This window comes from Anopheles marshallii, chromosome 3 (genome assembly GCF_943734725.1).
Source record: "Anopheles marshallii chromosome 3, idAnoMarsDA_429_01, whole genome shotgun sequence".
Taxonomy (NCBI): domain Eukaryota; kingdom Metazoa; phylum Arthropoda; class Insecta; order Diptera; family Culicidae; genus Anopheles; species Anopheles marshallii.
In genome coordinates this window covers 8,992,488-9,007,500 of record NC_071327.1, presented here as the reverse complement: position 1 = coordinate 9,007,500, position 15,013 = coordinate 8,992,488, and the positions used below count along the sequence as shown (strand labels likewise).

The following is a 15,013-nucleotide window of genomic DNA, read 5'->3' as shown; positions in this document are numbered from 1 at the left end:
ACCGTTTTCGCTCCCGGTCAAATGAATCCAACTACGAACGGCTTACGCATTCATTCATTGCTCCTTGAACGGAAAACCATATCAGCTACAGAAAGATATCAGACTACTAACAAATATATCCTAAATATACAAAACACTCCCGAGCAAAGGATGACGGGACTCAGTTGAGCGAAGCGGCATGTAAAAACAAAAAAATTGCTTCACATTATTGCGTTCGAAGAGACACGAACAAGCACGCCGGTGTGTCCTTCCTTTCGCTCTCTTCAATTAGTGTGTAATGTGTATTAAAGCGAACATAGTGTGCCCAAACGCCACTAATACGCTTAAGCGTGTTATTTGAAACACTTCCACACACAAAACGAGAAGGAAGTAATAAATCCCCCACAAATCTATACATATTTTATCTTTATCCACAACAACAAAAAATACACATACACACACACACACCATATCTTCAACAAAACAGAACACACAGAAGAAACATTCCTCGGTGTCCTAACGGGGTGATGGCGAAGCAGAAACGAATGATCGTGTATGGGCGCGGAACGATCTCCACAAAACAGTCCCAAACTAAGTCCGACAAATACAAATCAAATGTAGCGGGAAAAGGGGATAGAAACACACAAACACACACACATCGACACAGAACTTGAACCTATAATCAAAATGTCTTAACAAAACAACTGGATACCTTTAGCAGTACTGGCACACAACAAGTATTTACAACAAGAGCTAGAAAAAGGAAGCAAACCAACGCACATCTTACAACCGCAAACTGGGGTTATCTATAGCATAAACAGATTTAAGGTGTGTTTGCACATTGCACTGCATCGTGTTGCGAAATGGTACGTTCGATGGGATTAAAAGTATCGTTTGTTACGGCTGGAATCAGTTGATGGAATTTCCATGGGCTGCTTCGTTTGTCATCACACTTTACACCCAGGTGTGTAATGGAGCGCTTTCTCATAAACACACACAAACACACACACACTTATTACAATCCGATCGACAGTGTGGTAAAAGTGGGAAATTGGAGTCTCATTGGGTTGGGGGTGTTCAGATGCAACTCCACACACACACAAATTACACACACACGAGTTGAGTTCATTTTTGGGTGAGAAAAAGTAAGTTCCGGTGCTTTTTAATAGGAATAGTCGCGCTATCATGGCGAACTATTTGAATAGCAACGAACGGTGCCGGTTTTAATTAACCACCCAAACCCAGCGGTAAAAAGTGTATTACGTTGCACCGTTAATTTCCTTCCTATTGCAACATTACATCCGTTCAAAAGTGCTCGAACGTGTGAATAGGCGCCCAGCTGCACTCTTACCGCATACCACTCAATCCTTACTTAAGCGAACAAAATTAAAACAATAAAAAGAAAACTCACAAACACACACACACACACAACACATGAGGAAATGTATCACGAAAAGCGGTTCTAAAACCCGACATGTGAATAGATAGATTCGTACCGCGATAGATGTGCGCGGTGGGTTGGGCTGGAAATCGACAGCAATGTACGAACACAGTTTATCGATATGGTCTGTATCATAGAAGGGTTAAGAGAAAGTGAAACAAAATAAAGCAAACATTTATGTAAAACAACAACATTAAATGCACTTTGTCTGTTGGCTTTTTCTGCGTATCGAAATATCTCTGGGATTCTGTTCTCTCCAATTCGATGACTTAGCGGATGACATCAACAACATCAGACGTACACCTGCCCCCGGTTGCGAACAGTACACCCGAATAAAACGCGAGGCCTTAAGGATCAATGTAGTACCCATGCCGGAATCTCTGATCTTCATAGTTCCCATCTTGGGAGCAGAATATCAGTTGGTAGCGAAGATCTCGAGGTAGTAGAGGAGTTCTTAGTACGATCGCAACAGAGGATACTAACTTAAGCCGCGAAATCTGGAGGCGGAAATACAAGGCACGAAGTGCTGCATATATGTTACGACTGGAAGTCCTCTATGGACACCAGTTCCAGACAATGCTGACCCCACCACGTGCTAGTAGAGCTGTTTGGCGATGCAAACATCTTGACGGTGACCACGTGGTGAGGACGGCACAAGAGTAGAGGAGTTTCTTGGAAGCGCTTTGCTTATATTGTCGTCATATTTATTTCATTATCAACTGGTGCACGCACCGCGTACATTACAAGAACAAACACGTTAACATAATTAATCACACAACATTTTTAAACGCGCACGAAAAATAAACTGTTAAAATATAGATATTAAACAACAAAAAAACGTAAAAACTTTTAAACTTTGCGCCAACAACAGAACAACCGGGTCATGGTACGAGTTAAAGTTCACGTAGTTGCTTGTCGGCCGATTTGCGGGGTTGGTCCACTGATTCAATGGCAATGATTAGTGTTGGCGTGATTGATCACAGTTTGCTTGATGCGCTTGATATCGCGTGCGTACGTCCGGCAGCATCCGCCAATAAATCGTGCACCCAGGTCAATCCACTGTGGCACGTAGTGTTCCAGTGGGACACAGTCCTCCCTGCCTTGCCAGCTGCAAGTGTGAACCGTGCAAAAGAAAACAGTGAAACACGCACGTAACGTGAGCGAATTCCTTCGGAGATACTTACCCATCCTCCACGGTATAGACTTCACCAGAGTTAGGATACACGATGAGGGGAATGCGGGATTCGGGCAGTTTCTTCTCGTTGACGCTGCGGAACAGCGGTGTTACGATCTGTGGATGAACACAGTTTACGCCGAGCGCGACCAGGTTCGTGTTACGTCTCAATCTCGCCTTTGTCCAGAGGGAGTTGACCGTTTCGCTAAATAGCTCCCCGTTGGCTAGGTGTTGATTGTCCTTGCACTGGAACGAGATCCAGAACCTAACCGTCGGATATTCGTCGCACATCATGTCCAGCAGTGCTTCCGCTTCCATCTGGAGGAAAACGGGGATTCACGAATAAATTAATCAATGCAATGGAAGTCTGACACGGACGGCACTCGCACGACATTACATACCTTACAGGGGATTGTTTCAATACCGAGCACATCGACGCCCGCCTCCAGGCACGCATCAATACGCGGACGATGCCACTTCTGAATCGTATCCGCAGACACCTCGGTTGAGTAACGACCCGTATACTCGGATCCATCGTGCAAATGCGCCCCGTACGGACCAATCGAAGCCACCAGCAGGGGAATCGTTCTCCGGTCCTCCGCGGAAGTCTTCGCCAGGAAGTGATTGCGTGCCATCTGTGCTACGCGAACGGTCGACTTCATCAGGTTTAGGCTCGTATCTTCGTTCAGATTCAAATACTCCACGTATCCTTCGATGCTCGCCTGGTAGGTGTTGGTCATGATGGCTTCAGCACCCGCCTCCAGAAAGTCCAAATGTGTCTTGAACACGGCATTCGGATCGGTTGCATTGAACCGTGCGCTCCACAGTGGATCACCGTCGATACCCTTCCCAACGTGCACTGACAGCTGCGTCGCGAAACCCCCATCCAGTACGGTTACGTTGCTCATGATGATGTTACCGTGGTTACCCGGCTGATGTTCTACAATAAACTGAAGCCGTGAGCATACTGATCACTGTCTAAGTAAACATTGGAGGAGCTTCTTTTCGATTATCGGACCGAAACGCGGTGATGATTGGTACTGTACCGTGGCCGGTAAGAGCAAAGTTCTTTCAAAGCTTAATCATACAGCCCACCAGCACAAGGCCAAAAACCATGCGGAAAATCTTTCATGCAAACCAGAATCAAAACCGGATTCATCCGCCAGGGAATGTGGGAACCATTGTGCCGGATGGAGCTGTCCTATCGCCCTCTTCACATGCCAAACAGTCATCCTTATCACTAGTTACTCGTCCAAAGGCATCATCAGCTGATGAAGGTGTACCGGCGTAAGCAAATGTAATGACTGTCTCGTATCAACGCATCCGCGGACTTGTTGGCCCGTTCGCTATTACAGCACTCGGGGTAATTATAAACCTTTCGATTAACGCTATTGTACGCCACCGTACTGCGTTCATGGATCGATTGTGCGATCCAGGGCGATGCTCTCTTTATGTAACATTACCGATCATTCGGTGCAAAACAATTATACGTTTTGTTGAACTATTCAACGCTGTTTTGCAAATAACTGCATACCTACAGGACTTCTGACTTATATAAACTTATCAATAAAATTACTACATCCAGAGGAAAAAATAATAGTAGATCAAATCACTTAACAACAGCTATAACAAAATAAAACGAGCGATTACTTATCGCTATCTTCTCAATTTTAGAAACTCAACGTGTTGTAACACCATCATCTCAAAAGCCTTCAAAAGTGATGAAAGTGGTCCAAGAGACCCCAAACATCCGTAAATATACAGACAAATAATAGCCTCCTAAGTTCCGTGTCAAGGGTGTCAAACCTATCCGTCTCGCACGTTTGCAGCTCTTGGTGAGAGCTGAAGGTTTGATTGGAAAATTAACTTTAAAAAAAGGGGAAATTATTCCTTGTGGACAGGAGAATAATTATTCTCGTCGCTATAATAATACTTGAGATCGCTTTTCATCTGCGGTAACACGAAAAAGCAATAAGGCTTTTCATTACATCTGTGTAAAATTTGTTGCTAAATATCACATTTAACCCTTTTGTTTTGGTAACCATTTACCAACATATACTCATATTCTTATGCATTTACATTCCTGTATGTTTTTAAACTCTTTACAGCTAATACTTTGGTAATGATCGTAATTACGATAATTTCTTTTTGATGTTGCTAATAACTAGTGTTCTAAAATTGTAACCTTTCATACCATACCATTTCTAAAATATGTTTCTGGTTCCTTTTACACATTTTCCGTAATAATTCAACTGAAGCAATTGAAAAAAAAAATAAAAATTTAAATATCACTTCTTACGCTTTTTTCCAAAAAGCAAAGAAAATAAGAATCAGAAAGAATCAGAAGAAGAGAACCATTTTTTCACGCAGTTCAGATGATGAATCCTATAGAAAGTATGTCAATGTCCCTCATTGTAATTCCTCTTATCAGCCTTTGAAGAACAAAAAAAAACCCTTTCAGTCTACCTCACCACCAACGTTCACAGACACACAATCCATCACCATCCAATTCCTAAACCTTATTTGCTATGTTCAACAATTATATAATTTTGCTACCATGTCGTTGCCCGGGCTCTAGCAGAGATACGCTTATCGGGATTTATTTTTTATTTTTCGCTCGCTTATCCCCAAGACGCATAAAAGATGATCACGGGAGCCATCAACAACAACCCCCCAACAACGACTTGGGATCAAATGTTAAGCGAAACAAGGAAGCGTGTTTTGGAAAAGGAAACGGTTCGCCTCTAGTGAAGATTTAAGATGCCGTAATACGACGACACTGATACAGATAAGAGACAGGGGTGGTGCTCCTGGCTAGGGCGTTGCTATCGCTGTACAAATGCCCGGACATTGAAGCAGCTGCTGCCCGGTGCGTGACCATCGCGATCTGCCACGAACCGGTTCGTTGCCAAAATTAAAAGCCGAATGTGCTTATCAGCCAGGAAGGAAAACGGACTGCACACCTCCGGCACGGGTGATGATGGATGAGTGGTACACGTTCGCTGTATCATGCTTTAGCCGGGCTGTAGGCCACCTTCGACTTGGTTCGCGTGGCTCGCTTTAATATGTCAAGCTGCCAAGAGCACGCACAATAACACGATAACGGGGGTTATTTGTTTTGTTCACCCCAACAAAGTAACAATAAATGGACGGGAGGGAACAAAAAAAAAACGTGCCGACATCTTCACTAGCGGTTTTATCAACGACAATGGAGGTATCTAATCAAATGCCACACAGATTACGCGCACCCCATCGACTCCTAGTGGCCTACAAAATTAACACTAATTGAGGTCAAGGCTAGTTCACCTGTTTTACACGATGACCACGGGCCGGGTGAACGTCCTGTGTGGTAATTAAAATAACGACGGAGCAAAGAAAATGCTTCAACACGCCACCACAATGTAACGACGATCACGAAACGATCATTCGTTGCACTACTTGTACAGTAGATCACACTTAAAAGAAATACTTAACTAACGATGGACCTTAGAGTATATCTTGCTACTTCACGCTCGTTTAAACTCTGGTGCTCTTCGAGCTAATCGTCTGCTACGGCCACTCGAACCAACTGTCACTGCTTGCCGTCAGCGGGATCCGTCAGCAGCAATCGCCGAATCTGGCAAAGGCCATCAGGTCCAAGAGCCATCTTGCCGCACGTACACAAACACTTCCCGTACCGTGGACATGTGTACACCCACACAAAGCGCGCTGAGGCCAAACGCCGAACCGAACAACAACATGACGCGCATATAAATGCACCTCGAGTGTGGTGGCCACACAAGCAACCGACACTTTGTTGGCGTCTTTCCCGATGCGATGCTCCCGTTCTTCCCGTTCCCTCTCCGGATTTCGATTGGATTTTGTTTGTAAACAATTTACGGCCGTCTGAACCGTCCCGGGACCCATCTCCTGGCATTGGGGGGGACCATTCCTAACGTACCTTATCTGAAAAACGAAACCATCACACATTTCGTGGTGTTTTTTTCCTGTTTGATTGTCGTAGATAGGGGCAGAAAATAGTATACGTGAGAGAGAGAGTTAATGGTTTAAGTGCCAGACGATATAACCCGCTGGTGGTCAACGATGAGGGGGGGTTTCAAACGCCAGATTCCTGTGCGAGGAAAAGAAAAATTACCACCGTTTTAACAAAGTTGAATTAATCAATAATTAGTAATCATTTGTAAGATGGTTGTAAAGCTGGATATCACATTGAAAATACAATACCCTTGAAAGGCAACTATTTACTAACCAAACACATTTATAACACATAACCTTCTATCTTAATGGACGGCATCATAAACACAAACAACTGAAACAGTGTTGCAGCATATATAAAGTGTATGAAAGCAATTGGCCGACAAAGTTTGATTGGGTGAAATGAAACAAGTTCATAATTGCTACAAAGTATGTACAAATAGAAACAATCGTGCGATTCATCGCGATGCATCTATAAGATCAGATAAGCTACAGCTCAATCAGCCCCACAACCCTTTTATAAAAGCTTATCAACTCACCTGTCATTTTATAGCGCGCACAGCATTCTCTTGGCTTATCTTTTATGCAACGGCAATCATCATCACAATTCGCAACCAATCAGTTAATGTCAGCAACAATGTAACTACTTTGAAGGACTACCGAATATAGGGTCAGGTTTTGTTCAAGTCTTCGAAAGGATTTAGTTGGTTGAGGTTTTATTCAAAGATTCTGATTCCTTCTACTCTTCCTCGAATGATATGTACACTTGCACAATATCGAAACAATGCTCCGTGTGTGGTTCTGTGTTGTGGTGACTCATTCGTTCACCCTTATCCCTTAGTTGGTGATACACATAGTACCACTCTGCTACGTGCCATGTTTGTCTTTCTAAAGTGGAGTTAAGGCATGTTAAGAAAGTAAAGATTAAATGACAGAGTCGAGAATGTAGGGGCAGGCAAATAGAGATACAGCAACGGCCCAGCCCCTCTTATCGTATAAATTGTTGCAGAAAATTCAATCCTCGCTAATGTGTTAACAATCCTTCCGCACATTCCACACAGCTGCTTTCTATTTCACTACGCTTATTCCTTAGTAAGTTCGTTCGTTCGCTCATAATTCATAGTAGCATTCTGCTTGGACAGAACTTTTCCCTAAACTGATTGTAATGCTGCAAGAGCTTCTTGCACACACGCGCATTTCACCTTAGGTTTCTAAATTACAAATGTTGCACTAGAAATCGGTCTCAATTTCGATAGCTGTGATTTTAAAGTCGTGCCAGCCTGCCGTAGAGGCTATCGGCTATTCGTGTTTGCTCTTAATTTGGCACCAATCTAGCGATTCTATTTAGCTTTAGCTACATTTCCCCCGTGCTCTTATAGTGGGAGGCACCAACCTTCACGTGTACCAAATGATCATAAGAATGTGTGGTTCGCTTTCTTAATGCATAAGCTCGAATAAAATTTCACTGAAAAGTTCCTATTGAATGTTTCCTAAATTCCCTATTCGTTTTGAGCAAATATCGTTTGCGGTTTGTTAATTTCATCCAAATAACAAAACAACATTTGTACCCAAGTTTTGATCGCTATATAAAAAAAGGAAACGAAATCTTTTTTCACTATTGAAATCATATCATCGAAGGAGAGTAGTACATTCCCATCCTCATTAACGTTACATCTTATACTATCTTGTTTACGTATGCTTTACGTATCCGTAAAATGCTCACACTAAACTAAGGGATGGATGCACTCGGTGGATGCACTTGACAAAATCAGTAGTTCAGTAGAAACACAGTGCAATGAAAAACCACAATACCGAAAGACGTGTCCTCCAATGTGTCATGCGGAAAATGTATTGATTTACAATAATATTGAATTTTATGCTAAGCTACTACCATCTATTTTGTTCCTATGTTTAGTTTAGCTGTCTTCTTTTCTCCCTATTTTTGTTTTATCATTGTAGAAAGGATAGCTTACAGCACACAGCTTAAATCAACTAACAACTTCTCCTAATCCTTCCTTTAACACCTTTCCATCGTCACTAATCGAAAAGGTGTGTGTTTTGATTTCGTTCTTTGGGCGGAGCATTGAATAAATTAAAATTAAGCGCACAAAAATGGAAATTAAAACAACCGGAAGCGATCAACGATCAATACGGTTGGCTCACATGTGCAAAGATCGGGTGGAAAACTTCATGTAAAAGAGATCTTTGCAGATAAACAAAAACGACGCAATGATAGAACAGTTGATTATAAAAACAAGTCAGTGAAAATAAAGCCATAATGCAATAATGTAGAATAACAAGTAGGTTAAATGTAGGTTCGACTGCAACGACTCCTGCCTAGTTACTCGATGAACCAATCTCGTACCGACCGTTCTTGAGCACGATCACAAGCACCGTGATATTGTCCACCGAGCCACGGTTGTACGATTGTAGTGCGATACTTTTCGCTCCAAAATGCGGTTCATCCAACCGTTCCCTAACGAACGCAACCGCTTCCTCGTTCGTAAACGTATCCCAAAGCCCATCGGAGGCAAGGATTAGAAATTGGGGCCTAAAAAGAATCGAGAAAACAAAAGGCATCTGGTGTAAATGATTGTTATGCTTGCACATTCCGGATCATATTTTACCTGTGATCGATTAAATCAAACGAAAGGACGTCCGGATTGGCAATAACCAAATTTTTTTCCTTCAGCGGATAGTCTCCAAGGGCGCGCGATGTGGCCAGAATGCCTGCCACTCGCCACACACCCTTGAACGCGATGAATCCACCGGCATCGGCAATGCGTTTCTGCTCCCGTACCTGCTGCGGTTTGTGATCGAAAGACAATGGGATCGCGTTACCCTTGTAGTCACACATCACTCCACGCGAATCGCCGACGTTGGCCACTATCAGCTTGCTGCGATGAATGACGGCAATCAGGGCGGTCGTTCCGGCAAAGTCCGACTGTTAAGACATTCAAAACGAAACATTTGCAATGAATACTTTGGCGAAATAACTGCAAGATGAAATAACGGACTTTCCCAACGTTTTAAAACAAATCGCTTGGCAGTAAAAGAGCAATACTATACAAATTCAATCAGAAAATACGGCAGTGCAACTATACAAATTCAATCAGAAAATACGGCAGTGCAACTGATAAGCCGAAAGACGACGCAAGGTTATAATCGATTTCACAAGCAAAGCAGAACAGCGATCAGCGCAATTCTTTCAGTAATCACTGTGCAATCATGGGGTCACAGGCACGATTCGTTTTGCGATGCCTCGCTCTAACAACCATTGTTCTACTGGCTCCGGTATGTGTCGCTCAATCGTCAGGAAGTTCCTCCGGCAACAGCGATACCACACCACAAAGCTCAGGTGGATTCGGCTACGAATTACTCCGCAGTCAGCTGGATGAGATGCAAGCAAGGTAAGAACAGTACAAGAAGATACTGAAACAATGATATCTAATGCCTCTTTTGTAGCATTTTACAGCTGCAACAAACTGCAGAACGCCGTAACGAATGTGCAGGACTAGACAACCATATCGCTACCATTCTGAATCGGTTGGAAACGATCGAAAAGGGTTTGAAAGGTGATTATCTGACAAGATTGTGTCTTCTTTTTTAATTCAACTAATGTATCTATTTTTTTATCGGCCTCGTCTTAGCATCGGGTCCCCCACATTCAGGTCCAACAGACATTCCTATGGTAAACTTCAACGAAGAAAGACTACAAACCATGATCGGAAACATTTTAAATTCGCGACAACGCAACACGCAGAGTCCGGGCATTTACAACAGTAGAATACGTAACACTCCGTTGCGACAAAATGCGCCTCGGACCTCAATTTTTGAGCAAGGTAAGAAACAAATGGAAACAATTAGTACCAATGCGTTCATGCGCTTTCCTCCATCTTTTAGTGTACGACTCCTGTGAGGATGTTCCGTCTTCGGGCGTATGGAAGATCCGAAATGGCATCGAAATTTCTAACGTGCAATGCTACAAATTTTAATGTGCCGAGTGGCGTTCTGTATCCCATTAATCGTCGCGTAATTTAAATAAAATTGTGAAAACGTACACAGAGAGTTGCCTTACCAGTTTTTTCGCCGCCTCAACAAGATCATAATCAGCTGCCAGCACCTCATCAGTGATGATCTTGCCAAAGTTAATGCTTCCATTTTGTACGTAGCACCGTGCATCGTACGTTTTCGGTTTCACCGGCGCAGGCCCACTGCCCGATGTACCGTTCAGGAGGTTCTTTTTCACCTGTTGCCTTGCCGGCGACTGATTGCCCATGTACTTGCTCAGCAGATCATTCTCCAGCATCTGATTACTGCTGACTGCTGGGCCACCACCACCTCCATTGCTACCGCCTGTGCCTCCGCCACCGGTACCGACCGTATCCTCAGTCTTTGATTTGCGAAAGCTTTGTCGCCGTTGTACGGTTGCCGAAACATCATCATTACCGTTGTGCGCGTTCAGCTTGTACCGCTCATTTACTTCCTGCTCCTTGTCTGAGCTCTTTTCCGTGTCTTTCTCATCGTCAGCCTTCTCTTCCTGCACATCAGCACAATGCCCCGACTTTGGTGCTGGCGGTTCCTTCCCATCAGCTATGGCCGATGATTGCATCAGCTTCTGGTGAATGTTCTTTATCAGTACGTTCTTGGCGTATTCCGCTGCATATTCACCACCGTGCCCATCGAAGATCGCAAACAGGGAAATGCCGCTGCTGTTAATGTTTTCACTTATCACAAATCTGTGCAGAATAAATGCCGTCAAGTGGCAAGAAGGGAAGAAAGGAAGGAAAAAAACACTGTTGAGAAATACGTTCCACTAGAAAGAAACCATAAGTGCTGTTTACGTCTGCTCTAGTGTGCCATGTGCGCACGAGAATCCCGGTAGTAAATAAGGAAAGGCAAACAATGATCGTTAAAGTGGGCATTTTCGATGACGCAGCAACCATTGGCGGGACCCGGTACGCGCTTTATCTACAGGAAACACACCCATTTGTTTGTCTTCTAGAGCAGACACTGCTTGTATGACAACAACAAAAAAAAAACCCAATTTGATAAATCCTTCTTGATGCGGTTCCAAACAATTATTGAAAAACTATTCAACACATAATATTCCCATTATGCATTCGGTATCGAATGTTTAATTTGCTAATGCGACTATTATCTTATGCATGCATTTTTGTTTCTAGCACATGAAAACGCACACAAACATCGCGTAATTTACCCCGTTTCGGTTTTTCTAAAAATATCCGTACAGCTTTGACATTAAGTGGAGCGATAACCGGCTGAGAAAAGTGCGCAAGTGGAAGCTACGCTTGGTACTTTAGGACGGTGTCTAAGTTGCCCCCGATTTTCTTCGTTTGTCTTCTTATCCCCCTCTATTGACACTACTATACGCTTAAGGAAAGGCTTCTATTAACTAGGGTTTCACGCATTATCTCTTACCTGTCTTCCATCTTTGCCCGACGGCCTTGGACGGCGTATACGGCGCTTCCGGTGGTGCGCTCCTCCCAGCTGTTCTTTTCCGCAGCTGAGGCCAGCATCGAAAGCTTCCCGGACCGTCCGCCAGCCTTCCCGCCCAGACCGAGCGAGTTGCTGATGCGTCCGATGAAACCGCGGCTCCATACTTCGGCTGCTTGCAGATACAGGACGAACAGACAAATCAGCAGACCGGCGATGAGCACCTCCGGCTTTAACAGGTACACCCGCATCACTTTCCAGACGTAGCTGAGCGAGCTGTTGAGCGGCGTAACGCCGACTGCAAACTTCGAGAGCAGCTTCATGTGCGACTTGGACAACGTTTGATACAGTATCTTATCTTCCAACTCGTCCTCCATGTCCTCTGGACAGATCCCGTACCCGACACAGCGCCCTTCTTCGTAACGCACGATAGGGGCGTTAATAACAAATATGTACGCCAACCGTTCGATCTGGGTCACTTTGCTCGCACCTAACAACGAATGCGCATCTTCTGCTAACTTTCTTCAGCACGGTCTGTATTCTTCCGTGCGATGAAATATTAACTTTTCAACTGCGTAATGCAAATGTCAGGCCGCACATTCCGCTGGGAAAATTGCTGGCCCCAGAAATTGATGACGCCAGCGGGGGCCCGGAAAACTCGGCTCTCTTGGCGCTGCTTTACCGAATGCGTTCGAATGGTAGGAAAGGGAAAATAAACCCCACCGGTTGTCGTGTACGGGCCCGCCACCAATTTCCACACGGAAACAATTCTACAATCTACAAAGAAACTAAATTTGGCCACAAATCGTCAAGACAGCTGCAGGGCTGTATGAAAATGTATTGCAAAACAACAAAATTGAACACCAACACAAGCACACCACTCCGATGACAGCTAAACGTCGAAAGAGAGGTCTCTCGATTATCCGGGATGCTGCACTATGGGTGAAACTTGAAATTTTTTACACCAGTTCAAAATGACACTGTTCGTTTTGATTTTTGAAGTTCAAGTTAAATTCTGACCTTAATCGATGTCTGGTGTAATTTGGAAGTAATTACTTAAACCAATGCATTTTAATTAAAAATTACACATTTTAAACTAACCATTTAGTTGACTTCGATACTCACAAAAACTTAATGAGAGGAGATTTTTCAAGATGGAATCATGTTCAGATCAAAGAGCGTAACAAAACATAAAATTCGTGTATCTTTGTAGGTTCTAACAACTTGATAAGGTACAAAACATCTACCTTAATCAAGTGCAGAAAACCAAAAGCCGGTTTCAAAGACCTCTGAATACCGGATAGTGCTTCAAGTGTCCTCAATGCAGTAAGATACCAATACCTTGATTGCATCCACTGTGAGCTGCACAGCATCTCAACTTGCATTTGTGCTTAGAGTATTTTTCCAAATGGTGAGTTGATTAGCAAATGGGTAAATATGAAGCCGAAAGTTTAGCAAATTCAAAAGAAAGTTGAACTTTTCACTACTAAGAAGTCTAAGAAGAAGAAGAAGTCTTGGAAGATTTACTTATCTTATCTCCTTATTATTTTTGTCCATTAGAAGAATATTGGATCGATCATTTCGAAATATCGTAGAACATTTCGAAAGAACATTTGCGTAGTGTTTCATCCCTCATAATACTAACAATCGTTTACTATCGGTGTCTTATTTAATTCTTTCGTAGTTCGTTGAAGAAATTTTTAAAACTTTTACAATTCCTTAACGATACGAGCGGTCCACTGATAATTGAGATGACCGTTTATCCCTTAATTGCTCAAAAAGAGCTGGAAAGAAAATGCAGCCTTTAACCCGCCACATTCCATTTTCCGCTCCACGTGCGCGCCGTTGATTGTTGTCTACTCGAAAATGAAAACAAAAACCACACACAAAGCCAAAAACAAAAACAAAGACATCTCGCACGAGAGAGAGAGCGAGAGAATCCACATTCCACGCACACTACAACAATGTTGAATGCTACATGCGCATTGTGGGAAAGCTAGGATCAAACACTCGATCTAATTTTGTTTCCCACCCGAGGTCTTTCGTGAAATTTTTTACTTTCTTTTGCCTGACAAATAATTCAAGAACTTATTTGTTTTATTGATTGAAAACGTACCTCTAAAATGGTTGCATTTTTCCAGGAATTTATTTCACAGAAATGTAAGCCCAATATAACGCTATTGTGACCATTGCTACCCCATTGTGCCATGGATGCTAGCGCGGTGACCCTCTCACTCACTCACTTACTCGGAGAAATCAGCTAACGTTGGACGTGTTTTTCGTGCGTGCGTGTTTCGCCAAGCATTACGTTGAAGTCACCCTATCGCGTTTGCCCTTTTTCCGCTTATCAGAAAGAAAGCCGCTATAGCGAAACGCTTTCCAAGACTCGTACCCGCAATCTAGCCCAGAACGTTTCCCATCGTTTGTGCGTGTGTAGGCATTAGTTAGTTCAATTCAATTCCAAAGAACCGTCAACGAAACGGTCGGCTAAAAAGGAGACAAAATCGATTAGTCGGGGTCACCGTGATCACGCGAGAAGGCAAAGGATTATCGGAACCGCTCTGGTTGTTGCGTAGGATTCTGGCTGTGTGCGTGATAGCGTGTTGAGCGCGTGTTGGTGTTGGTGCGTATTGTCCTGACAGTTTCGTTGCCTTGGAATATACCAAAGTCCGTTTCAAAAGGTAAATAGAAGCCGCTAGGGTGGACTGCGTGTGAGGGCAGAATGTGGCCGCAGCACTGCTTGTTTCCAGTGAAAATATCACCCACGATGATCAAAGTGCGCTTGTAATCAATAGCCCGGCAGTGCAGGATTTCATTGCATCATTCATCCGGAACGGTCATCAGTGAGAAGGGTGTGTGTATAGGGTAGACGGCGAGGCTCGCTGTTGACATGCAGTTTTGCTCGCTTGGCGATAAGGAATTTCTGCGCCTGTAGTGAGGAGAGTTTTTGTCCTCGCAACTCGCGTTTGTGTGCCATTTGCTTGATT

General features: G+C 43.5%; 2 protein-coding genes across 2 annotated transcripts; both read right to left on the bottom strand.

Annotated features, from left to right (window-relative positions):
• Nucleotides 1-2,365: 2,365 nt before the first annotated feature.
• LOC128712082 (uncharacterized) lies at nt 2,366-3,502 on the bottom strand. Its single transcript, XM_053806978.1, has 3 exons — nt 2,996-3,502; nt 2,605-2,912; nt 2,366-2,528 (listed from the first exon to the last, which is right to left on the bottom strand). The coding sequence occupies exons 1-3, from the start codon at nt 3,500-3,502 to the stop codon at nt 2,366-2,368; spliced, it is 978 nt and encodes a 325-aa protein (XP_053662953.1).
• A 5,404-nt stretch (nt 3,503-8,906) lies between these two features.
• Nucleotides 8,907-12,403, bottom strand: LOC128713384 (protein phosphatase 1L). The gene is made up of 4 exons (XM_053808241.1): nt 12,012-12,403; nt 10,648-11,308; nt 9,197-9,513; nt 8,907-9,120 (listed from the first exon to the last, which is right to left on the bottom strand). Exons 1-4 carry the CDS (start codon nt 12,401-12,403, stop codon nt 8,907-8,909), a joined length of 1,584 nt encoding a protein of 527 aa, XP_053664216.1.
• Between the last annotated feature and the right edge of the window lie 2,610 nt (nt 12,404-15,013).